At 42.2% G+C, this 27445-nt stretch overlaps 1 protein-coding gene across 1 annotated transcript in view; it reads left to right on the top strand.

Moving 5' to 3' along the window:
- Nucleotides 1–280: 280 nt before the first annotated feature.
- Nucleotides 281–27445, top strand: part of LOC124620897 (esterase FE4-like) — a 90041-nt gene continuing 62876 nt past the window's right edge. The window contains exons 1-3 of the mRNA XM_047147101.1: nt 281–472; nt 5427–5564; nt 26115–26271. Of these exons, the coding sequence (XP_047003057.1) occupies nt 332–472; nt 5427–5564; nt 26115–26271 (436 nt within the window). The 5' untranslated portion in view covers nt 281–331. The remainder of the gene's footprint in view (nt 473–5426; nt 5565–26114; nt 26272–27445) is intronic.

The raw sequence follows: 27445 nt of genomic DNA, 5'->3' as shown, positions 1-27445 counted from the left end.
CTGAAAGATTTCTGCATAATCGTGTATTGCCACCCTATAAGTTTCAGTTTTAGCTGTTAAATATGATTTCTGAAGACTGTCACCTCGGATTGAATGCCGTAAAAGAGTAGCCCTTGGAAGTTCGCTAGTTCCTTCCGCATACTCACGGCAGCGATGTGACAAGTCAGATTAGCCGAGGTCAGGCCGGAGCCTTTTATCGCAGTGGTGTCGGCGTTTACGTCACGCAAGGGCGCGGCTATATATAGCCGCTAGCGCAGACGTGGTCCGCGCGAAGCGAGCAGTAGCTCTGAGTCGGCGACCCGTACGGGCAGGGGACTGCGGGGTATCCAGCATGGCCGACGAGACGGTGGTGTTAAAAGTGAGACAGGGCGAAATGCGCGGACGGCGCAGGCGCACAGTCTGGGGATTCCCCTACGTCTCCTTCCAGGGAATCCCCTACGCCCAGCCACCTGTTGGGCCTCTCCGCTTCAAGGTGGGTAACGCAGGGTATGTTTTAATGATTTCATTATTGGAGTGTGATATGTACTTACCCCAAAACTGTTGTACTACTAGAATAATTATTTGCAATGCAGATCTGGCCCAGCACAGATGATACAAAAATTAAAAATAAATGCTACCGCGCTTGTAGCCTGTACCCGATCTTTTTCAATTCGTACAACTGAGCAAACAGTAAACGAAACCAAGGCGAGAGAACTTTCATGTTTGCCTATGAAACTGTAATTCAATGACAGACGGCAAAGGACTTGGAGAGCAGTTAAACGGAATAGATAATCTGTTGAAAAGGGCTGTACAATTAACATCAGCAGAAGTAAATCAAGGATACTGATAGAATTAGGTTAAGAAATGAGACACTAAAAGTAATCTATGAGCTTTGATCTTTAGCCAGCAAAAAACTGACAGCGGTCAGAGAAGAAAATGCGGCCTGGCAACAGTAAGAATGCATTTCTGAAAAATTTGTTTACGTTGAATGTAAATTTAAGTCTAAGGAAATTTTTCCTGGAGATATTCTTTTGTAGTGAAGCCTTGTACGGAACTGAAACGTCAACAGTTAGGACAAGAAGAGAATATGCGGTTTTGAAATGTGGTACTATGGAAGAATGCTGAAGGTTAGAGAGTAGCTTGGATAACTAATGAAGAGGTATTGAAATGTATTGGGAATAAAATAACTATTAATACGACTTGACTAAAGGAAGGGATCGATTGATAAGGAACATCCTATCAGCTTAGTAATGGAGGGGACTGTGATGGCACAAATAGAAGAAGAAGATCAAATATTAACTTTCATTAAGCAGATTCAAATGGATATAGATTCCATCCAGTCAGTTATGCAGAGATGATGAGACTTCGACATTTTAGGCTCACCTCGTAAGCAGACCATAACATCAACAGCATACTTTCTTTACTTTCTTTTCACAACGTCATACGCGACCTTTTTCTTGGGGCAGGGGGGGGATATTTCTTATCAAGCCAAGTTAATGTTTCCCCATTTCAGAAGTGTGCATTAGGAATTATTTCTGGTGTGAACTCTGGAACACCCTGTTCCTGTTCAGGAACCTGGGGATACTAACTACTGCTTCCCCACATTTATACCTTAATGATGTTTGTTGTAAATAGTTACTCTTTTTTCATACCAACAGGTCGGTTAATGTAATCAAGACTAGAAATAATTGTATATTCCTGGCATGGATTGTCTGGGGGCGATCTGCAATGTAGGGTAACTGAAGAAACCTTCGCAAGTCAGGATCGCTACAGAAGCATTTTACCGGATTATCGGTTTCGACAGAGCTATGCTGTGATCACCGGATCTTATGCTTTTGAATTTTTACAACATACTGTCCTTCAGTGTGGCGAGTCGCTTCACTGGGATGTGTATTTGCAGTGTGATGCGACTGTAACACTGAGAGACAATACGTTGTAAAAATTCAAAAGCGTAAGATCCGGTGATCACAGCATAGCTCTGTCGCAACCGATCATCCTGTAAAATGCTTCTGTAGCGAGCTTTGTTTCTGAAATTTTCTTCAGTTACTAGAAATAACAATAAACTACATACATTTTTAAAGCAACATAGATTGGCTCAGAAAGATGTCCGTTATAATGTGCCAGCAGCTACAAAAATTAGCTATTAATAAAGGATAGTTTAAAAAATGCCAAATGGTTTATTGGTGCGAAACTTCACCTACTCCATTGGTTAACTTCTTACTAGAACCACTTTACGTATAAAATTATTAATAATATCAACGTGGATGTTCTAAAACCTGACTTTTGCACATCTTCAACGTAGTAATGTGATGAACGTAAAATGAGTATTGTAAACTAATTTTCTGCTTTATGATTTGTGGCTACAACAACCTAAGATTTATCATACGCGCCTAAGACTGCGATTTATTTAAATGTTTTGTGACGAAATCGTTATTACCTCTGAAGGGAAAATACATTATGGTTTTTTGACTTATTTCACAACCACGAGGGACATTTCATTTGAGGATTGTTTGTGAAACAATAGCATAGGTTTTACATATGTATTATGCTAGCTCCGCAAGATTTACAGAGGAACTTCAGTGAGGTTTAAATAAGTTGGATGCTCTGCCCGTACGAGCATTGCTGTTGAGAGACAAGGTTGCGGAACCGAGTCGCAGTCTGGTACGTTGGCGACTTGCGTCGAAAAATAAATGAAAGCACTAGCTTTTTAAAAATGTGAAACAACATCTTTACATAAATATATGAAGACGACAGTTTTGTACTTCAGGGATACACAGAACGAGGTTGCGCTGTTTTAAACAGACTGTTCTTGTAGTCACGAGTATGTCGGCTCCAATCTCTATACGGCTGTCATTAATTAGATTTTCTGTATTTTTCGTAAATAGCTGTGGTCTTCACTTGGTACAGCCTTCTAGACGTTTCTGTACTGTGCAAACTGCTTCGTTTCTCAGAACTATTGCAGCAACCTACATCCACCTAAGCCGGTTTTGTTTACTCTAGCCTTCGTTTGCATGCGCAATTTCTAACCTTCATACCTTCATCCATTACCAAACTAAAAATTCCTTGATATCTTAGTATCTGTCTCATCAACCGAACCATTCTTTTAGTCAAGCCGTGCCACAAATTTTCTTTTCCCGTTAATTCGAGTGAGCATTTCCTCACTAGTTATTTTATCTACCATCTAATCTGCAGCATTCTTCTGTAGCACCATATTTCGAAAGCTTCAATTCTCTTCCTGTACGAACTGTTTACCGTCCATGTTTCGCTTCCTTGCAAGACAAGCTAGACAAATACCTTCAAAAAGTACTTCCGAACATTTAAATTCATAATAGATGCCAACAAACATCTTTTTGATAAAAAAAAAAAAATGCTTTCCTTGCTATTGCCAGTCTGCTTCGGCCATCAGCAAAACTCTTCTACGACTTTTAGTATTTTATTTCATAATCTAATTCCCTCAGCGTAGTCTAATTTAATTGACTTACATTTGATTACTCTTTTTTTACCTTTGTTGATGTTGATCTCATAATTTCTTTTCAAGACACTATCAGTTCAGTTTCACTGCTACTCCCCGTCCTTTGGTGTTTCGGAGAGAATTACTATGCCGTTGGCAAACCTGACAGTTTTAATTTCTTCTCCATGAACTTTCATTCCCTTTCAAAAGTTCTCCCTGATGTCTCTTACCACTTTCTCAATGTGCCAACCAAATAACATGTGGGATTTGCTACAACCCTGTCTCTCTCTCTTTCCAACTAATGCCTCTGTTTCATATCTTTCGACTCTTATAACTGCGGTCTGATTTCTGAACAAGTCGTATGTAATCACTCGCTGCACGAATGTTATCGCTGCTACCTTGAGAATTTCAAAGAATGTATTCCAGTCAATATTGTGAAAAGATATCTCTAAATCTACAAATGCAATAAATCTAGATTTTAATTTTTTTTAACCTAAGTCGTAGGGTCAGTATTGCCTCTTATATTCTTACATTCCTCCAGACTGATCTTCCCCTATCTCGGCTTCCCCCACTTTTTCCATTTTTCTATAAATAATTCGTGTCAGCATTTGACAAACATTACGTATTAACGCAATAATTCATTAACATTAACACCTATCAGCACTTGCTTTCTTAACATCAGGAATCATTACATTCTTATTGAAGTCTGAGGATACCGGGTGATCAAAAAGTCAATATAAATTTGAAAACTTAATAAACCAAGGAATAATGTAGATAGAGAGGTAAAAATTGACACACATGCTTGGAATGACATGGGGTTTTATTAGAACCAGGCGCTCCACCCCATATTGCTAAACACGTGAAAGATCTCTTGCACGCGTCGTTTGGTGATGATCGTGTGCTCAGCCGCCACTTTCGTCATGCTTGGCCTCCCACGTCCCCAGACCTCAGTCCGTGCGATTATTGGCTTTGGGGTTACCTGAAGTCGCAAGTGTATCGTGATCGACCGACATTTCTAGGGATGCTGAAATACAACATCCGACGCCAATGCCTCACCATAACACCGGACATGCTTTACAGTGTTGTTCACAACATTATTCCTCGACTACAGCTATTGTTGAGGAATGATGGTGGACATATTGAGCATTTACTGTAAAGAACATCATCTTTGCTTTGTCTTACTTTGTTATGCTAATTATTGCCATTCTGATCAGATGAAGCGCCGTCTGTCGGACATTTTTTGAACTTTTGTATTTCTTTGGTTCTAATAAAACCCCATGTCATTCCAAGCATGTGTGTCAATTTGTACCTCTCTATCTACATTATCCCGTGATTTATTCAGTTTTCAAATTTATACTGGCTTTTTGATCACCCGCTATTTTGCCTGTCCCAAATATTTTGCGCATCAAGAGGAATAGCTTTGTGATGGCGTGCTCTCCAGAGGATCTCAATAATTCTGAGGAAATATCTACTCCAGATGCCGTGTTTCGACTTAAATCATTCTGTGATTTGTCAGATTCTTCTCGCAATGTCACATCTTCTGTCTCATCTTCATCTACTTCGTCTCGTTTCTGTATAATATCGTCATGATTCTTATTTGCGTTGTGTGGTTTTTATATATCTCTCTCTTACACCATTCAACCACCGGTTATTTCTTAGCACCAGTATAGGTATATGATATTTTCGTTTTTGCCTACTACATCACCCATGTTTCGCGGCATACACAGCTATACACCAAGTAGTGTAAGTTCTTGCTCCAGTATGTTGACTGATGTCTACATAAGTGTAATTTTATTATGCAGACCTACATGCTTTCCTGTGTTGTTCGTGTGTGCAGGGCACTCTCATTAAGATCTGAAACTGCAACCGTCTTAAAACAGTGATTTGTTTTCAGATAGACTGAGTTCCATGATCTTTATAAAATATTTATTCGCTGATGGTAACTACCTTATGAAATTTTTTATAAAAGGTACATTGTGCGTGACGTCTGTTGCAGCCGCCACAACCTGCAGGAGACTGGTCCGGCGTGCTGGATGCCACCAGAGAGGGAAACATCGCAGCACAGATGAACCTGACTTTGGGCAAGTACGAGGGGGAGGAGGATTGCCTCTTCGTCAATGTCTACACTCCGAAGGTGAGCAGCCGAACCCACTGGTACTTGAGGGAGCTGTGCAGGGTAAAAACTGTAGGGAAAGACAGAGTCTCGGAATATATCCAACATACGAGTGGGGCACAAGGGAGATAATCGTAATGTATGGCACCAAAGGAGAGAGAAGATTTATAACCTAAAAAATGTGACCCCCAGCTTTTCTTGACCCCAGCAGAGATAAGTGTGGTGCGATCACAGGTAATAAACCCTACCCAGCAAGCAGACCGCTGGAGGAAGAGGAGTGGTGGGAAACAAATTCTACCTGCCCCACGCAGTACAGCCACTATAGGGAATCCTACACGGGTAGGCTCAGTATTATAATATTGGAGCAGGATCCTAACGTGGATACTCTGGACTGAGGACCTTCCGGTCAGAAATGAATGTTAAGCTCTTTATAAAACTAACTTACATCTAGCGACAACAAAATCGTAGCACCTGTTGAAGGTGATGACTTCCAATCTAAAAGCTTACGTTACAACAGGTCATAAAATTTGCTGCATACTTTGCTGTGTTGTGTATTGTACAAAAGTTAAACCAGCAGGGAATGACTTGTATAGTACTTGAAGGAGCTGTAAAGGATAAAAACTGAAGGGAAAGACAGAAATGGAACAATGCAAGATTCGCTGACCAGTCACATTAATGTGATCACCTGTCAAAAGCCTGAATAACCATCTTTTGCAGCTCGGACTGCTGCGAGAAGTACAGGAAGAGAATCAGTGAGGTTTTGGAATGTACCGACAGGTATGTGGAACCATCCTGACTCTAGTGCCGTTGCCATCTGTGCCAGGTTTCTCGGGTGAGATGGTCTCTCAATTTCTCGACTGCGTCTAAATCCTGTCACTTGTGTGGCGAGGAGAACACGGTACAGTCGTCGGGGTGCTCTTCGAACCATGCACGTACACTACGAGCGTTGCGACATGTAGCATTGTCCTACTGGTAGACGCCACCATGCCGAGGAAAAACAAACTGCATATAGGAGCGGACATGGTCCCCAAGGATAGATGCATACTTGTGGTAATGCACTGTGCCTTCCAGAATGATGAGTTTACCCAGGGAATACCACGAAAATATTCCCCAGACCATATTCCTCCCTCCCCCAGCCTGGTTCCTTCTGACGATTCTTGTCTTGTAGGGTGTTTGCTTTCAGACGTTTCACGCCGTGGAGTATAAAACGTGTTTTATCTGAAAAGGGTGCCTGTAGTCACTCAGTGGTCAGTTGCTCAACAGCTGCACGCCTGAAAATGGTCTGTAAGGCCGAAATTGGCAAATAGTGCAAGCTGTAATAATCTGAATACTTGTCAAAAACAGCGGAGGTGGAAAACTTCAAAATTTCCTTTAACAAACATACGGCTGTGGTGCTCCACATGAAGAAAGTGATCGAACTGTAGTTAAGGTGAGAATAAAGGGACATAAATTCACGTTCCCAGCGCGATCTTCTTCCCTGGCACGGAAAATATAAGACTGGAAAATAGTGGGAAAAGCAAGCAGAGGAAAAGATACTCGACAACCTTGATAAGGTAAAACCAGCAACATTATATGAGACGGACTGACCGACGTGTTTCAGGGTTGTCAGAGGACTGCCACATAATATCCCTGTGACAGACATTTCTTATTTTACACTCTCACTATCGTGACGATGTCTGCTATACTACACTTTTGCCCTATTTTGTTTTATGAGGTTTCTTTCTGGCAGCACGTGGTCGGACTTCTTTTCCTTTGGTTCGTTATTTATTTTTCGGTAGACTAGTCACAAACTATCGACTTTGGAAGTCTGAATTTTTCTACTTATTGGTCGCACTTACATATATTGTTAATATGTTTGCAGGTTCGGCAGCTGGAGGTTACGAATCATGCGAAATATACATTTGTGCAGAGGCTTCAGTTCATCGTGGCCGTTCACAACGGAGCCTCGCCACCCTACCCCGTCTCCCCTCTTCCCCTGCTGCGCCGTCCAGTTATTTTGTGCACACTCTATCACCCACAATGTTTCTTACCAGTGTGCACTTCACAGGCAAATTGACTAATCCTTAGTGAGGATTTAACGACCCAACACCCTCACCTCAAATTCTACTATGCAAACAGTCCTCTTTCAAGAATCTTGCCCTATTCTCTGTGGTTTCATCGGCCCACGACGAAACATTTCTTGCAGTTAATATGATGCTCGTTGAGTAACTTTTCTCTGTACTTTTCTTGATCTTTCCGGCCACTACAGCCTGCTACACTATACATTAAATGTTTACCTGCATGCTTCCGTAACGTGGAATGCTCCACCTTCGACATCGGTCATGGCTGCAAACAATTCTAAACACCAGGAACATAACATTGGCGCTTGTGTGAGGCGTGTTTGAAAAGAAATTAACTTTTCTTATAATGCCTTTATTGCTTGTTGTACAATACTTTAAGGACTACCCCCTCAAAATAGTCTCCTCTAATGGCGATACACAGTTATTTTGTGCACAATCATCCACCATGCTTCTTCCCACTGTGCACTTCACAGGCAAGTTCTTCCAGCTCTTTCGTTCCCGTCATTTCTTCCATTTGCGGACAGCCTCCTGGAACCTGGAACCAACGTCATGACATAGTCGTAAGAATAATTTTGTAAAGAAACATCTAGTTAAAATTTACAGTTGTGGGGTTTACGATTATTTCACTTTCTGAGGACGAGGTGCGTTCCTTTGATGTCGTAACATTGTCACATTGTTAACTGTGTAAATGTGTGTACTTCTGTGATAAGACTGCAATATTAAATTAAAGACATTTGCAGCTTACACAGTTGTTGTTCTGACCTCAAGCACTATCCTCTAATGTGGATCCTGTCTCCTCTGCAGAAAGTACAGGTCCTGTCATTACTCGTCGACCACGAATGGCGTGTCAATGGTAAATCTAGGCGACCTGTACAGGGTGGATGGGGCAAAGGGAGGACTCAGGATATTGTACCGATCCATCTAACCAATACGTCTGAGGTGCTGCATTTCACTGGAACTGAAACTGAGTAAGTGGGACTCACTTCACTTGTTTTGGGGAAAACTGTTTTGTCCGGTGTCAAGATGAGGCAAATGGAAAGGGTACAGTTCTATTAATCATTGGAGGTTCAAACGTATGGCGCATGATGGTATCCCTTACAGAAATGGCTGCAAGGGACAGGAAGCAACACCAGATGCAGTCAGTGTATATGGAATTCAAGGAAGAAGCTATTCCAGCAACCATTGACGGAACAGGGTGCAACAAACGGCAGATTTTGGCGCACGTTGGAATAAATGATGCCTGTCGACTGGGCTTGAGGTCATACTTGGATAATTGAAGAGACTTGCAGAGAAGGTTGAGGAGACGAGCCTTGCGTATTGAGTTTCAACGAAGCTCACAGTTTACAGTATTGTCCCCAGAACTGATCTTGGCGTTTTGGTTCTTAGTCGAATGGAAGGACTGAACCAGAGACCAAACTTTCTGTGACAAACTAGGCTGCGATGTCCTGGACTTGTGCCATAGGGTTGAGAACTGTAGGGTCCTCCTAAATGGGGCAGGTGTGCAATACACATCAGAGGCTGCTGGCTACTACTCAGGCGGCTGACTGTGTGTGGGCTGGACACTCCGGATAAAGATGGGTGCAGGACACCCAGAAGTATCAGAGAAGATCGAAAGAAATGCGTCCCACAGGTGAGAGTATTAAAATCCTCATGTTAAACTGCCGAAGCATTCGGGATAAAGTTGAAACGCTCATAAAAGCTGTGTAGCTCACATACTGCTAGGCACAGAAAGGTCGTTGAAACCTGAAATTGACAGCAATGAGGTTTTTGAGGAAAATTAAGTGTGTATCGAAAGGACAGGCGAACGGGAAATACAAGTGGTGTAATTATCGCATTAGACAAGAAATTCAAATCCACCGAAATAGAAATTGAAGCTGCCAGTGAGATTCCTTGGGCAAGACTCAGTACCAAGGGTGGGCATAAAACGATAACTGGAGCCTTCTATCGCCCACCAGCCTCATCTCCTGATGTAACCAAAAACTTTGGAGGAAACCTCAGTTCACTTGTAAGTAAGTTCCCCAAACGTTCTGTAATCGTTCGTGGGGACTTCAATGATCCAACAATAAACTGGGAAAATTACCGTTTTGTTAGTTGTTGATGTAATAAGACATCCTGTGAAACATTATTAAATGCCTTCTCTGGAAATTAACAAGAAATGATAGATAGTAACCACACTCATGATAGAAATATATTGGATCTAATGGCAACGAATAGCCATCTCTTTGAGGATGTCCACCTCGAAACTGGTATCAGTGGCCATGAAGCGATTGTGGCAATATTGATTACCAGACTACAAAGGGCAACTAAAACGGAGAGAAAGATGTTTATTTTAGTAAATAGATAAAAAAATCAGTCATGTAATATCTCAATGAGGAACATGAAACTTCCAGCGCGGGGCAGGAGCATGTAGCGGAACTACACACTGGAGAGGTATGTACCCAGTAACACAGTTTACAATGGGAACGAACCTCCATCGTATACAGTCGGTGTAAAGAAACGTATAAAGAAACAGAGATTACTGCATAATAGCTGTCAAAGCGCAGGGCTATAGACAGAGAAATTCGGAAGGAAATTCGTTTGGCTGTCTAGAGAGCAATCCGTGATGCCTTCAATGACTACGGTAGCTGGGTATTTTTAAATGATCTTTCACGGAACGCAAAGAAAATTTGGTCGTATGCAAAGGCTGTTAGTGGCGCCAATGTTAGTGTCCAGTCCTTAGCGAATGAGGGTAGCAAAGCAAAATCTGAAATGCTTAACTCCATTTTCAAATGTTCCTCTACAAATTTTCACCCAGAAGAGTGCCAGAATTTAATTCTCGTACCGCTGAAAAGAAGAATGAATCAAGTATTGGTGTCAGTGATGTTAAGAAACAGCTGACATCGTTAAAACTAAACAAAGCTCCAGAGCCCAGTGCAGTCCCTGCAGATTCTATACTGAATTTGCAGATGAGTTAGCCCCTCTTCTAACTATAGTCTATCGTAGATTTCTCGAACAGAAAACCGTGCCCAGTTCTTGGAAAAAATTACGGGGCACACATCCGTCTACAAGAAGGGTAGTAGAATTGATACACGAAACTAGCGTCCAATATCCTTGATATAGATTTGTTGTAGAATCTTGGAACATATTCTCTGTTCACATATAATTACGTACCTTGAAAGAAAATGACCTCGATTCCTACGTGCATGGATTCTGCAAACATCGATCATGTTAAATTCAGCTCACAATTTTTTCTCACATGACATACTGAAAACTTTAGATCAAAGAAGTCAGATAGATTCAGTATTTCTTGATCTCCAAAAAGCGTTAGACTCAGTACCAAAGTTACTCTTGCTGTCAAAACTACGATCATATGGACTATCAAGTGGAATTTGTGACTGGGCTGAAGATTTTTTGGTAGGAAGAACGCAGTATCTTATCATGAATGGAGAATCATCGTCGGATGTAGAAGTAAATTCGGGTATTTCCCAGGGAAGTGTGTTGGGATATCAGATGTTCATGTTGCATGTTAATGACCTCGAAGACAATATTAATAGCAACATCAGGCTTTTTGCAGATGGTGCTTTTATCTGTAACGGACTACTGCATAAGTATTCAGTCATATCAGGATAAGGTTTCAAGGTGATGCAAAGACTGGCAGCTTGCTTTACATGCTCATAAATGTAAAATTGTGTATTTCACAGAACGAAAGAGCATAGTATCCTATGACTATAGTAACAATGAGTCACTGCTGGAATCGGCCAGTTCATACAAATATGTGGGTGTGGCACTTTGTAGGGATGTGAAATCGAATGATCACGTAGGCTGACTCGTAGGTAAAGCAAGAGGTAGACGTAGGTTTCTTAATAGAATACTGGGAAAGTGCAATCACTCCACAAAGGAGGTTCGTTGCACCTTAGAATATTGCTAAAGTGTGTGGGACCCCTACCAAGTAGGAGTAACGAGGCATGTTGAACGTATACAGTGAAGGGCTGCACGAATTGTCACAAGTTTGTTTAATCCGTGAGATTTTCACAGAGATACTGAAGGGACTGGACTGGAAGATAGACTGAAACTATCCCGAGAAAATCTGTTAACAAAGTTCGAAGAACCGGATTTAAATGATGACTCTAGGAATGTACTAAAATCCCTACGTATCTGTCGGCATAGGATTGTGAGGATAAGATTAGAATAATTACTGCACGCACACAGGCATTCAAACAATCATTTTTCTCGTGCTCCATATGTGAATGGAACGGGAAGAACATCCTAAAAAACTGGTGCAATGGGACGTATCCTCTGCCATGCACCTCACTGTGATTTGCAGAGTATAGATGTAAATGCAGATGGATGCTATATAAGCAAAGAGTGGCATCGCCTACACAGATTTTATTCTCGCAGTAACGTTTGTTCCGCTGCCGCAAATATACTAATATTCTAGCGCGCATCTCCGCATATACCGAACAGTTATCCTGCCTGCCCTCACGTATGGATTTGCTGCATGGGCCACGATTAGTGTCACCAGGATGCGGACATTGCAGCGCCTGCAGAACAAGGTGCTCAGGTGGAGCCTACACGCCCCGCCACTCACGAGAATTGTCACTCTCCACGAGGAAGCGGATATCGTCCCCCTAAAGACGACCATACGCAACAACGCGCGGCGGCTCTATGAGAAAGTGGATGCCTTGCGGGACACTGTCCATGGGCTACGCCACGTTGGGACCACACTTCCACGCCGCTGGCATCGACATCCGGTTCCCCTAACCATCCTAGAGGAAACGGATTCCGACCATGGCTAACGATAGGTCTGACGCGCCCACCACGGACGCATCGTTTGGCGGGACTAGCCCCCATTCTACGTCCAATACTTTCCAATCATACCTGCCCATGTTAGGCTAAATTTTTCTGCCTGACTCATGCAGTACTGTCACCGTCAGAGGGTGGTACGGGACTACAAGTCCCACCGCCACACCTCCAAAGTGAATTGCAGTGACGCAGTCACTGCCCTGTGGAAATTTACTGCCTCACCAACACAGTTAGACCGCAATAGACTGGTGATGCTGTATTGTAACATATCAAAAAAAAAAAAAAAAAAAAAAAAGCGCATAGGGCGCAGTCTGTGCCGTGAATCGTTAATCACTGTTAACACAGCTGATCTGTACAACCCATCTCAAAATTAACGCATTTCTTGTCTGTGAAGTTAAGTTTGAACTACAGTGTGTGCCGCAAAACAATGGCAATAACACAGCTCTTGAACTACAGGCTGTGGCACAGAAAGCGATTAACACAGCCGACAAACACAATCCATCTCAAAATTAGTACTTTTCTCATTTCTTACGTCGATTTTGAATTACCGCTGTGCCGTAAAACACTGTCAACATTGCTGATATACAATCCATCACAAAAACAACACTTTTCTCACATCTTAAGTCGATTTGTGTCATTATGCGTGGATACGTCATGAAGCAGATATTCATAATTCAAACGGCAAGTTACTGCGAGCTAACTTGAGGACCTGGATAGAGCAGACTGTGTCAGTCACGCGCTGTATTGGAAGGCATCAGAACCACACCTGTCTCGTAAGATGGGCCATGTTAGTGCCATGTGTGCTGCTCCAGCCTGACGGAGATAAGGGTGGATTCAGTACGTTACGTAAGTGATCAATATCGGTACCTTTACACCTGGTAGCCGCGCGGTATAGTGGCGCCTTGTTACGGTCCGTGCGGCACCTCCCTCGGGCATGGGTGTGTGTGTTGTCCATAGTTTAAGATATATTAAGGAGTGTGTAGGCTTAGGGAACGATGACCTCTGTAGTTTGGTCCCACAAGACCTTACCACAAATTTCCTTTACACCCTGTACGAGGCGTATTCAAAAGAAACCGAACTTTTGAAATAGCACGCCATCTGGAAGAAGGAGCGCGCTGCTGTTACTGAGTGCATGTAGCAGTAGGCTTAGACAACATCCTGCCGCCTGTAGCGTTTCGCTGTGATCGTTAGTAGGCGAAGTACAGCCGCTGACGTGTTCGCGTGCGGAAGCTCCTCATCGGGTTAGTACCAAAGTCGCAACGAAAGAGCTCGAAGAACAACGTGTGTAAAACTTTGCTACAAACATGGCAGAACTTGTTTAGATAACCATGCAAGGAGGACTGTGTGTGTCAAAAGCACTGCTGTGAGTAGTTCGAGCTTTTTAAGCAGGGCAGAAAGTCGGTCCACAACGATCCTAAGCCTGGATGACCTTCCACATCAATGAATGATGTCGGAAGATTTCTTCCTGTGATTAGCAGAAACCGTCGTTCCACTGTTCTAGAAGTTGCTGACGAATCCTAGTGCGCATGAGGGATGCTGTGCGCAAGAAGAGGACTGAACTGTGGAAAAAACAAACTTTGTTGTCGCATCATGACAATGCAGCGTCTCCAGTGTCATTCCTTGTCCACAGATGTCTAGCAAAACATCATATTCCCATTGTGCTCCATCTATCGTATTCCTCCAGACCTAGCCATAGCTGACTTGTTCCTGTTTCCTAGACTGAAGCCGGCCGCTGGTGGCCGAGCGGTTCTGGCGCTACAGTCTGGAACCGCGCCACCGCTACGGTCGCAGGTTCGAATCCTGCCTCGGGCATGGATGTGTGTGTTGTCCTTAGGTTAGTTAGGTTTAAGTAGTTCTAAGTTCTAGGGGACTTATGACCTAAGGTGTTGAGTCCAATAGTGCTCAGAGCCATTTGAACCATTTTTGAACCTAGACTGAAAATAACCATAGAGTAGATTCAAGACGAAGTGACAAGAGACCACAATTGGAGTTCAACGACGCTTCACCTAATATCTAGCTGAATGTCAGCCGCTGTGAACGCAGTGTTCACACAAATTTCTCCTCCGCGTCGTACAGAGCTTTATGTGCCCCGGTCTGCACTAGACGCCAGATCAGAGAAAAGTCCTCGAAAATTTCGTTGTCGTCTTTCTTGTAGCTGAACTCTCTCCCCTCCTGGGTCCATTCGTTTTCCACGTCACGACTTTTTTCAACCAATAGGAGCTTTCATCTTATTTTGTGGATACTCGCTCTGCCAGTCGCAAGGGCCCTACCATTAAACTGCGTTGAAATATCGGCACTTTACTCTTTCCTAGTTCGTTTCCACCAATCGGACGTTACGTGTCCGCTCACATGTGTACCATTCGCTGTTGTTCTTATCCATTTGGAATTTCGAAACTTAGTTTTCTAAAGCTTCTTTCTGTCCTACTTCTGGTAGCCTATTACTTGCTCTGCAGTATGCGTCACCTGTCCTGTCCTGTCGCTGACACCTGCCGTAGAATGCCCCCCAAGAGCTTTTTCTGGTGCTTCCCATGGTGCAGCCTCTGCGTCTGCCTGCGCTGGTTTCCACACCAAACGTTTCCTCTCGCTGCTTGTTTCACTTTCCGCTCATTGACATGCATTATATAGGAGCGGTGTGTTAATACCGTCGATTGAGTGTCATGCCTTTTGCATTACAGAGCTTCTGTAAAGTTTGGAAGGTAGGAGACGAGGTACTGGCGGAAGTAAAGCTGTGAGGACGGGACGTGAGTCGTGCTTGGGTAGCTCAGTTGGTAGAGCACTTGCCCGCGAAAGGCAAAGGTCCCGAGTTTGAGTCTCGGTCCGGCACACAGTTTTAATCTGCCAGGAAGTTTCAAAGGGCGAGATGTAGGTAAGGAGGGGTTCGATCCTGTGACACGTCCATGGTAGCGCTGGGCAGAACGGTGTTAAAATTTAGTGCCAGTGTGACATCATTAACCCACCTTACACGTCAGATGAAAAAATGGTTCAAATAGCTCTGAGCATTATGGGACTTAACATCTGAGGTCTTGAGTGCAATAGAACATAGAACTATTTAAACCTAAGGACATCACACACATCCATGCCCGAGGCAGGATTCGAACCTGGAACCGAAGCGGTAGCGCGATTATAGACTGAAGCGCCTAGAACCGCTGGGACACAACGGCCGGTCGCGTCAGATGAACTTCTGAGCTGTGGCCTTTATTTTGCATGTGTCGACACCTTGCTGTTTGTTGCGTCTTCGAGCCCCAGAATGACGTCATAGGGCACCACGCCTTTGCAACTTTACAGAGCAAGGTCGTACCCACCTTTGTGCCAAAATTCAAAGTTAACCATCACAGTGGGTGGGAATTAACGGGGTTTGAAAAAGTGAGGCTTTAATTCTGTTACTCAGTGTAGAATTCTTTGGGCCAAGAATGCCTCCTTTGCCTGTGCTACTCTGCTTTTTGTATCCTCTTTGCTTCATCTGTCTTGCATTATTTTGCTCCCTGGTAGTGGAACTGCTCCACTTTGTCTAGTGCGTGGTTCCTAAATTCTGAGAAGTTTCTCGCTGATCTGATTTCTGCTACTCCTCATTACTTTCGTCTTTTTTCGGTTTACTCTCAATCCACGTTCTGTTCTCAGTAGACTGTTAATTCAACAGCTCCTTTAATTCCTCTTCACCTTCACTGAGGACCGCAAATGTCTTCAGAGAATGTGATCACAGATATTCTTTCATATTTAATTCTAATTCCACTATTGACTCTTCCTTCTGTTTCCGTCATTGCTTATTTAGTGTACAGATTGAACAGTAGGGATGAAGACTACATAACTGTCCGAGTACTTCGTCCTTGGTATTCCATTCTTATTGTTCATTCTCGGTTCTTGTTCGGTTCTTGTACGTATTATTCGTCTTTCTCTATGTTTATTTTCCCGAGAACGGCAATCAGTTTTCCACACTAGCGTTGTCAGACGCTTTATCGAGGACGGTGAGTCCTGCGATTTGTCGAAAGTCTTGTCTTCATTATCAAGCATTATGCCAGTACTGATGCTCTGGTGCCTTTACTTTTCCTAAAGCCAAATTGACCATCTAACGGGTCTTCAATTTTCTTTTCGATTTTCACGTATATTATACGAGACTCCAATTTGGATGCATGGGCGAACAGCGATCTTCCACTAAAACGCGCTTATATAAAGATATGCACCATCGCTACTGAATATGACGTAAGATGGTACGTAACTGTTTCCATTTGTACTGCAGTAGCATTACGTCTGAGGAGCCTAGTTATATACTGCTGCATTAAAGCTAAACACTGAAATTCTGTAAGTGCCCACCTACCTGGTGCCTCAAAGGATGTTCTTATCGCAGTATATAAGTACCGCCGGCCGCTGTGGCCGAGCGGTTCTAGGCGCTTCATTCTCGAACCGCGCGACCGCTAAGGTCGCAGGTTCGAATCCTGCCTCGGGCATGGATGTGTGTGATGTACATAGGTTAGTTAGGTTTAAGTAGTTCTAAGTTCTAGGGGACTGATGACCTCAGATGTTAAGTCCCATAGTGCTCAGAGCCATTTGAACCATTTTTGAACAGACGTACCACGTAGACTGTATGTCTCAGGCTCTAGCTTGAGGCTTTATGGAACTCTTGATCTACTGGATACAGCTCACCGATACTAAAATGAAAATCCGTAAGTATGTTGGGGTGCTATCGGATTTTAATTTCACATTTCACTAGACAAAGCCGAAAACTGATCACAGGCATTATGTCATAACAAGCGTACGCCAACAAAAGCCACGTGTCCATGTTACTCACAAATCCAATGCTTGTGCGTTAATGAACATTGTAGAAACTATTATACATGTTTCACAAGTAAAATTAAACATCATAAGCTCCTCCATCGACTATGCACCTTTCCGTTTGTGGGGCGACTTGCATGTCTCAGCGATACAGACAGCCGTACCGTAGGTGCAACCACAACGGCGGAGCATCTGTTGAGAGGCCAGACAAACGTGTGGTTCCTGAAGAGGGGCAGCTGCCTTTTCAGATGTTGCAGGTGTAACAGTCTGGGCGATTGACTGGCATGGCCTTGTAGCATCAACCAAAACGGCCTTGCTGTGCTGGCACTGCAGTTGGCTGAAAGCAAGGGGAAACTACAGCCGTAATTTTTCCCGAGGGCATGCAACTCTATTGTACTGTTAAATCATGATGGCATCCTCTTGGGTAAAATATTCCGGAAGTAAAATAGTCCCCATTTTTTATCTCCGGGCGGGGACTGCTGAGGAGGATGTCGTCATCAGGAGAAACAAAACTGGCATTCTACGGATTTGAGCGTGGAATACTAGATCCCTTAATGAGGCAGGTAGGTTAGAGTATTTAAAAAGGGAAATGTATAGGCTGAAGTTAGGCTGAAGTTCGGTGGCAGGAGGAAAAGGACTTCTGGTCAGGTGAATAAAGGGCTATAAATATAAAATTAAATAGGGGCATTGCAGAAGTAGATTTAAAATAAATAAAAAATAGGAATGCGGGTAAGCTACTATGTTATTATTATTATTATTATTATTTATTTTATGGCCTTCATTGGACCACTGTAGTCAAAAATACAAAGTTCTGAACAAGTTGTTACACATGGATACAATTTGGTTCGACAATAACTTAATATATTTAGGTAATATAATTATTAGAGGCTTTTCTTATATGAAAGGTGTTTTGCTCTTCTGTCTGCCCAATATTTCTTCATTTTTTTCAGATATTTTCTTTCTTTCTTCATCTGAGACAGCTCTTCCTGTACTCCTTTTATTGATTTTCATTTTTAGTCTGGTTTACGGGTCTTGCAGTATTCTGGTTTTCTCTGTCTTGGTTTTTAGGTCATCTACTGTAATTTGAAGTTCTTTTATATCTCCATTAATTTCTGTGATCCATTTAATGTCGCTCTTGCTATTCCACAATTTTTGTATTATTTTTTTACTAATTCTGTTTTCTGGAGTTCTCATCATATGTCCAAAGAATGAGATGCGTTTCTTCCTGATTGTGCTTATGAATGGTTCTATTTTCTTATATACTGTTTCATTTGATGCTATTCTCCAATGTCCATTTATTTTATACTGTTTATTTATACATGTCCTAATTATTCTTCTTTCTATTTTTAGTATTCTGTCAATTTCTGCTGTATTAGTTGTTTTTAAGATAGTTTCAGCTGCATACGTTATTTCTGGTTGTGTAACTGTTTTATAGTGTTTTAATTTTGCATCTATAGATAGGCTTTTTTTGTTGTATGTAGTTTTGGTAATGTAATTTGCATAGTTCAGTTTTTTTATTCTATTTTGCCATGATGGCTTCTCATTTAGATTGTATGTTATTATTTCACCTAAATATTTAAATTTATCAACAATTTTGATTTCCTGTTCTCCTATTGTAATTTTGTTTGCAAGTGGTGGATCAGTTGGCATAATCTCTGTTTTTTCAAATGATATTCTAAGGCCTACTTTTTATGCTATTTCTTGTAGTGATTTCACTTGTTGCTTGGCTTCTTGAACGGTGTTGGCTAGGAGAGCAAGATCATCAGCGAATCCCAAGCAGTTTAAGCTAATATCATCTTTTGCACTTCCAATTCTTATCCTCTTTGGATTGTCCTTGTACCATTCTCTCATTATGTATTCCAGTGCACAGTTGAAAAATAATGGTGATAGGCAGTCTCCTTGTCTTAAGCCTGTTTTTATGAGGAATGGTTCCGAAATTTCTCCTCTAAACTTCACTTTTGATTTGGTGTTGGTTAGAGTGAGTTGTATTATTTTAATTAGTTTTGGATGGAGTCCTAGATTTCTTAAAATTTTTAATACTGAAGGTCTGTGGAGACAGTCATATGCCTTCTTAAAATCTACAAATGTTATTGCCAGAGGTTTGTTCCGTTTCTTGTAGTATGCCATAATCAATTTTAAACTAATTATCTGCTCTGCGCAGCTTCTCCATGGTCTGAAACCTCCCTGATATTCCCCTAACTCCTGTTCTAATTGCTCCTTGATTCTTTTATATAGGATCTTGGATAGAATTTTATATATGCAATCTAGGAGAGAGATTCCTCTGTAGTTGTCTGGGTTGCTCTTATCTCCCTTTTTGTGTAGTGGGTGGATGATAGCTGTGGTCCAATGTTCGGGAAATTGTTCTGTTACCCAAATTTTTGTTAGACCCATGTGTAAGGAGGTCTTGACTATGTCACTTGCATATTTCCACATTTCAACAAAAACATGATCTTCTCCATATGTCTTATAATTCTTTTGTTCTTTAAGAATTTCTTCTACTTCTTGGAAAGTTGGAGGGTCTAGTTTGTTAGGTTTGGTTTTTATTGGGGTATTTATGTTGATTTGTAAGTGTTCTTTGGGTTCCTCGCAATTCAGAAGTTTGTAAAATGCTTTTGCCATGATTTCTGCATTTTCCTTGTTACTGTGTGTCATTCTTCCATCTTCATCTTTTAGTATTACTGTAGGGGCCTCATATTGTTGTAGTTGTTTCCCAAAGATTTTGTAGTAGTTCCTGGAGTTGGTTTTATGATATTTACCTTCTACAGACTTTATAATATCTTTATGAAATCCTCTCTTGATTCTTCTAATATTTTGAGGGAATTTTTTTCTTTAATTTTTTAGGTTGATGGCATTTTCTTCAGTTTTATGTGTTTGAAACTTTAACCATGATTGGTGTCTATCTTCATGGAATTTGTCACATTCTGATGTCCACCATGCATGTTTCCTTCGTGGGTTCAAGGGAGCTAGATTCTCTGCTTCTTTTTTAAGATTAGGCACTAGTTGTTCTAGATCATCTGTTAATTTGATGGTTTGTGTTATTTGCTGGTACTTATTATTTTTAATTAGCTGATGTGGGTCAAACCTCCTTTTTATTTTATTAGTTTTTCCGGTCCTCTTCTTTGACGGTGTGAATTTGATTTTAATTTTAACCATATAACTATGAACAGCATAGCGAACACGTTATCGTAGTCAAGACAGACACGAAGCCCACACCCACCACAGTTTGTATGCCAGTTAAATCCGCAGATGATGAAGAGATTGAAAAAATGTAATGCGATAAAAGAAATTATTCGGATAGCTAAGGGAGACGAAAATTTAACTGTGATGGCGGACTGGAGTTCGACAGTAGAAAAAGGAAGAGAAGGGAAAATAACAGCTGAATATGAAACGGGGGACAGAAATGAAAGAAGAAGCCGTCTGTTAGATTTCTGCATAGAGAATATTTTAATCATCGTCAACACTTGGTTTAAGAATCATGAAAGAAGATGGTACACGTGGAAGAGACCTGGAGACTGGAGGGTTTCAGATTGATTATATAATGGCAAGGCAAAGATTTAGGACCCTGATTTTAAATTGTAAAGCAATTCCAGGGGCACATGTGGACTCTGACCACAATTTATTGGTTAAGAACTATCGATTAAAATTGAAGAAACTGCAAAAAGATGAGAAATTAAAGAGATGGATCTTGAATAAGATGGAAGAACCAGAGGTTCTTGAAAGTGTCATAGGGATCATTAGGCAACGTTGGGTACAACAAGGGAAATGAATACAGAAGAAGACGAATGGGAAGCTTTACAATATGAAATAGTGAAGGCAACAGGGGATCAGGTAGGTAAAAAGACAAAGTCTGTAAGAAATTCTTGGATAGCACATGAGATATGGAATTTAAATGATGAAAGGAGAAGATATAGAAGTACAGCCAATGAAGCAGGCGAAAGGGAATACAAACGTCTAAAAATGAGGTAAGAGGTGCAAAATGGCTTAGCAGGAATGGCTAGAGGACAAACATAACTATTTAGGAAATATTTCATGTCATGAAAGATAGATACCGGCTATATGGAAATTAAAGAGAGCTTTGGAGAAAAGAAAAGCAGCTGTGTGAATATCAAGTAGCATAGAGAGTCATACGACAGAGAGGAATTTGAAAGCAATATTATAATACTGGGAGAGGTTGTAGATGAAGATAGGAAGGGGGATATGATACTGCGAAAAGAATTTGATAGAGCAATGAAAGACCTAATTCGAAACATACCCCAGGGAGTAGACGACCTGCCGTCAGAACTACTGGTAGCTTGGGATGGCCAGCCACGACAAAACTCTTCCATCTGCTGTGCAAGATTATGAGACAGGAGTAGTGCCCTCGGACTTCAAGAAGAATATAATAATTTCAGTTTCAAAGAAAGCAGGTTATGACAGGTCTGAACATCAATTTAATCAGTCGCGATTGCAAAATAATAACCAGAATTATTTACAGAAGAACGGAAAAACTGACAGAAGCCAGTCACGAGGAAGAGTAGTTTGGTTTCGGGACAAACATCGGAACACGCAAGACCATACTGACCTTACGACGTATTAGAAGATAGGTTAATCAAGGGAAAATCTACGTGTATAACATTTGTAGACTGAAAGAATGATTTGACGATGTTGACTGGAGTAGTCTCTTTCAAATTACGAAGGTAGCAGCGGTAAAACACGGGGAGCGAAATGCTATTTACAGCTTGTACAGAAACGAGACGCCTGTTATAAGAGTCGAGGGGCGTGAAAGGGAAGCAGTGTTTGACAAGGAAGTCAGGCAGGGTTTCAGCCTATCTTCCATGACATTCAATTTGTTCAAGAACAAGCACAAAAGGAAACAGAACAAAAATTTGAAGTTGTAGCTAATGATAAGGGAGAAGAAATAAAAGCTTTGAGGTTTGTCGACAACATTGAAATTCTGTCAGAGACAGTAAAGGACTTGGGAGAGTAGCTGAACGGATTGGACAGTGTCTTGAAAGGAGTATGTAAGACGAATATCAACAAAAGCAAAACAAGGATAATCGAATGTAGTCGAACTATCAGCTGATGCTGAGGGATTTAGGTAAGAAACGAGACACCTAAAGTTGTAGAGTAGTTTTGTTATTTGGACAGCAAAGTAACTGATGATGGCAGGGGGAGGAGGATATAGAACGTAGACTGGTAAAGGCAAGAAAAGTGTTTGTTAACATTGAATATAGTTTTAAGAGTTAGGAAATCTTTTCTGAAAGTATTTGTGCAGCCATGTCCAGAAGTGTAATACGGACGATAAACAATTTAGACAAGAAGAAAAGAGAAGCTTTTAAAATGTGATGTTACAGAATAATTCAGAAGATTAGGAGGGTAGATGACGTAATTAAACAGGAGGTACTAAAGAGAACTGGGAAGAAAATAAATATGTGGTTCAGCTTGACTAAAAGAAGGGATCGGTTCTAGGTGCTTCAGTCTGGAACAGCGCGCCCGCTACGGTCGCAGGTTCGAATCCTGCCTCGGGCATGCATGTATGCGTTGTCCTTAGGTTAGTTAGGTTTAAGTAGTTCTAAGTTCTAGGCGACTGATGACCACAGCTGTTAAGTCCCATAGTGCTCAGAGCCATTTGCACCATTTGAAGGGATCGGTTGGTAAGACACATTCTGAGACATCAAGGGAAATGTGGTGGGTAAAAATCTTAGAGGGAGGCCAAGAGATGAATAAAGTAAGCCATTCAGAAGAACGCATGTTGCAGTAGTTATTCGGAGGTACCGAAGCCTGCACAGGATAGAGCAGCATGGAGAACTGCATGAAACCAGTCTTCGGAATGAAGGCCACAACAACAACAAGCTCAATTACTCTCTGCTTTTCTGGCGGACTTCGAGTTTGTAAAAGCAATGATATATATTCAACAGTACTGTTCGGCCACTCTATAAGACTCGTTTGGCGCGCAAAGTGCTGTACCACGTGTTGTTCAGATCTCGCTCCTCTTCATAACGTAATGCGTCAGCTACCGCATCTTCGCTCAACTGGGGAGTGAAGCATGGGAATAATTCTTACGGCTCCCTGAACCGGACATGTTACAAGCTGTTAAGCCTGTTGTGCTTCAGTTGTCGCTTTTATTTCCCGTCACTGGCTTTGGGATTGTCTGAATGATAGTACTAAGCATTGATAGGAGCTCTACCAAAAGTAAATGGACGATCAGGCGAAATCAGCATCATCAGACAAGCTACATCACTGCGGGTGGTTGCTCCCCCTAGACTTTTCCACGCATTACATACTTAAGATTTACGCATCCACGTTCCAGTGCAATGTAACCATCTTCCAATGTGTCTTCGTTTAGGTCATATCTTATTTTTCGGAATCCAGCGAAGTACTTCTTGATCTAGCCACCATCCTTTCCGCTTCCGCTACATGTGAAGCCTATGACTATTTCATTTATATTACAGCCGTAATTACCTTGTCTAGTCCACGCCGTTCTGTGAACCATCTGTTAGTTTTCTTGAGTCTACTAGTAATTTTGAAAATACAGCTCTCGACTGAATTCTGAGCACCACTCATTTTGTGAATGTTTTTCATATAAATAATCTGGATGTCGTGGCCACAAGCCAAAGCTGGAGAAATACTCACTATAAACTTGTCGCTTCAGACGCTTCGACTAGCTTTTAAAACTCATTTTAGGCTACCAGAAGCATTGCAGTTATTTTTTACTCTTCTGTTCATTTCTTTAACTGTCCATCCATCGGCTGCTTGTTTCTTATCCTGTCCATCCGTCAACTGGTTTCGTTGTTTTAATTCACACTGAGTCCCTCCTACATTATTTTAGGTAATCACTTTCTGAGGATTCTTCCAAAGAATCTCAGCCTGACATCTGGCTTTTCTGCCATTAGTTTTATTTTCCAATTTTAATCGCTCCGTACGCAGACTCCCCAAGTACACTACTGGTCATTAAAATTGCTACACCACGGAGATGACGTGCTACAGACGCGAAATTTAACCAACAGGAAGAAGATGCTGTGATATGCAAATGATTAGCTTTTCAGAGCATTCACACAAGGTTGGCGCCGGTGGCGACACCTAAAATGTGCTGACAGGAGGCAAGTTTCCGACCGATTTCTCATACACAAACAGCAGTTGACCGGCGTTGCCTGGTGAAACGTTGTTGTGATGCCTCATGTGAGGAGGAGAAATGCGTACCATCACGTTTCCGACTTTGATAAAGGTCGGATTATAGCCTATCGCGATTGCGGTTTATCGTATCGCGACATTGCTGCTCGCGTTGGTCGAGATCCAATGACTGTTAGCAGAATATGGAATCGGTGGGTTCAGGAGGGTAATACGGAACGCCGTGCTGGATCCCAACGGCCTTGTATCACTGGCAGTCGAGATGAAAGGCATCTTATCTGCATGGCTGGAACGGATCGTGCAGCCACGTCTCGATCCTTGAGTCAAGAGATGGAGACGTTTGCAAGACAACAACCATCTGCACGAACATATCGACGACGTTTGCAGCAGCATGGACTATCAGCTCGGAGACCATGGTTGCGGCTACCCTTGACGCTGATTCACAGACAGGGGCGCCTGCTATGGTGTACTCAACGACGAACCTGGGTGCACGAATGGGAAAACGTCATTTTTCCGAATGAATCAAAGTTCTGTTTACAGCATCGTGATGGTCGCATCCGTGTTTGGCGACATCGCGGTGACCGCACATTGGAAGCGTGTATTCGTCATCGCCATACTGGCGTATCACCCGGCGTGATGGTACTGAGTGCCATTGGTTACACGTCTCGGTCACCTCTTGTTCGCATTGGCGGCACTTTGAACAGTGGACGTTACATTTCAGATGTGTTACGACCCGTGGCTCTAGCCTTCATTCGATCCCTGCAAAAACCTACATTTCAGCAGGATAATGCACGACCGCATTTTGCAAGTCCTGTACGGGCCTTTCTGGATACAGGAAATGCTGCCCTGGCCAGCACATTCTCCAGATCTCTCATCAATTGAAAACGTCTGGTCAATGGTGGCCGAGCAACTGGCGTGTCACAATACGCCAGTCACTACTCTTGATGAACTGTGGTATCGCGTTGAAGCTGCATGGGCAGCTGTACCTGTACACGCCATCCAAGCTCTGTTTGACACAATGCCCAGGCGTATCAAGGCCGTTATTACGGCCAGAGGTGGTTGTTCTGGGTACTGATTTTTCAGGATCTATACACCCAAATTGCGTGAAAATGTAATCACATATCAGTTCTAGTATAATATATTTTTCCAATGAATACCCGTTTATCATCTGCATTTCTTCTTGGTGTAGCAATTTTAATGGCCAATAGTGTATTAACTGTATGTGCCTGTTACCAGTGATTGACTGCCAATCTCACTGTCAACCCCCTATATTGGAGCAAAGTGTTGCATTTGTTTGTGTTGAGAACCAGCAGCTAGTCGCTGCACTAAGCGGCGCCCCTCAGCATATCTACATTTCATTATGTTTATAAAACTGCGACTTCTTTGCATAGAACACATCCAAAAAAGTTGGTTCAGATGGCTCTGAGCAATAAGGGACTTAATGTCTGAGGTCATCGGTCCCCTAGAACTTAGGACTACTTAAACCTAACTAACCTAAGGACATCACACACATTCATGCCCGAGGCAGGATTCGAACCTGCGACCGTAGTGGCCGCGCGGTTCCAGACTGAAGCACCTACAACCGCTCGGCCACTACGGACGGCCATAGACCACATTAACCAAGATTTTACTCCCTAAGCCATGTAACACACATTTAATTAAATGCCCTTCGTTTGGTCCACATGATTATATTAAAAATTCCGTATCACACATTATGCTGCGTACTGAACTGACGCTTCGACAGTCTATCGTTACTGTGGTGCTTCCATTCCACTAACGTCTGCCCGATAACATGTTGAGAAGTGTGCCAGGTTCTTCCTCTCAGATGTTCTGAACTTTCATCTTTCTCCCACAGTTGCCTTCGGAAGGCGCCCGCGGCCTGCCCGTCATGTTCATGGTGCATGGAGGCGGATTGTCTGCCTTCTCGGGCAATGAAGACTGGTTCGGACCGGACCTGCTTATACAGCACGGCATCATCATGGTGTCCTTCAACTACCGGCTGGGGGTGCTCGGTATGTAGAGCAAGAATAATCATAGCAACTACAATAACAATAATTCCTTGTTTCATCTCATAAGGAGGTATACAGCACAGTGATTGTAGATAATGTTATATGGCAACAAATTTGTTTGCATTAAGTTGTACATTCGCTGTAAAAAATGAAAAATAAAAATGATTGTCGGAAAGCTTTTACTTGCAGAAGTAAACGTTCAGCATTAAATTTCTCTGATTAAAGATTCCCTCTTTCCAGAATGAAAAGAGCGCCAAAGAAAGCAATCTGAATGCCTTCAGGTACGATTCGTTGCAGATACACATACTTGGCACAGCGGATATTTTTGAAGGTTTCTTGATTTACTATTGGTTATTGGTTAACTTTCTCTTTGCTGAACCTAAATTTGAATCTCAGAAGGAACACCTAGATTTCACAAAATCGAGAATTCAATTATCAACCTATAAACCTTGGTTGTTGTGAGCTGGTAATGTAACGTTATCATAAAACATATTATTACGATGACGAAGCAGCTTCTGGTGTGAAGTTCTCGAGACAAGTTTATCTTTCGCGATCTGAATATAATTTCGTAAACGGAAAGAATTCTTTCCTGCCTGAATAATTCATCTGAGAAGTAGTCCTGAGTGCACTATTGACTGAATTAAAAGTACGAGATTTGTTTAGTTACGTACGCATGAGGCACTGGTGCAAGACCTCATATCTGCGCAGTGTCGCCATCACGCAAAAGTAGTTTATATACTTAACCTGACGAATGAATTAAACTTAAATATAGACAAGAGATTCTCTTGAACATTGTAATTAGTAATGGATCCCACTAATACAAACGTCTTATACAAAACATTAAGTTTAATGGTACATGACTCACGCATTGCACTTGGCACAGTTACAAAACGACTTTGCATGTTCTCTGCTTGTCTTGTGGGTGGTTGGTCTGTGGTTCAGCAGCGTCTAGCACACTTTCCAACTCAACACATTCTATTTAATGTTACGCCTTGTAGGCAAAATGGCTCTGGGCACTATGGGACTCAACTGCTGTGGTCATAAGTCCCCTAGAACTTAGAACTACGTAAACCTAACTAACCTAAGGACATCACACAACACCCAGCCATCACGAGGCAGAGAAAATCCCTGACCCCGCCGGGAATCGAACCCGGGAACCCGGGCGTGGGAAGCGAGA

This window comes from Schistocerca americana, chromosome 1, assembly GCF_021461395.2.
Source record: "Schistocerca americana isolate TAMUIC-IGC-003095 chromosome 1, iqSchAmer2.1, whole genome shotgun sequence".
Classification (NCBI taxonomy): Eukaryota; Metazoa; Arthropoda; class Insecta; order Orthoptera; family Acrididae; genus Schistocerca; species Schistocerca americana.
This window is presented reverse-complemented; position numbering and strand designations above follow the sequence as displayed.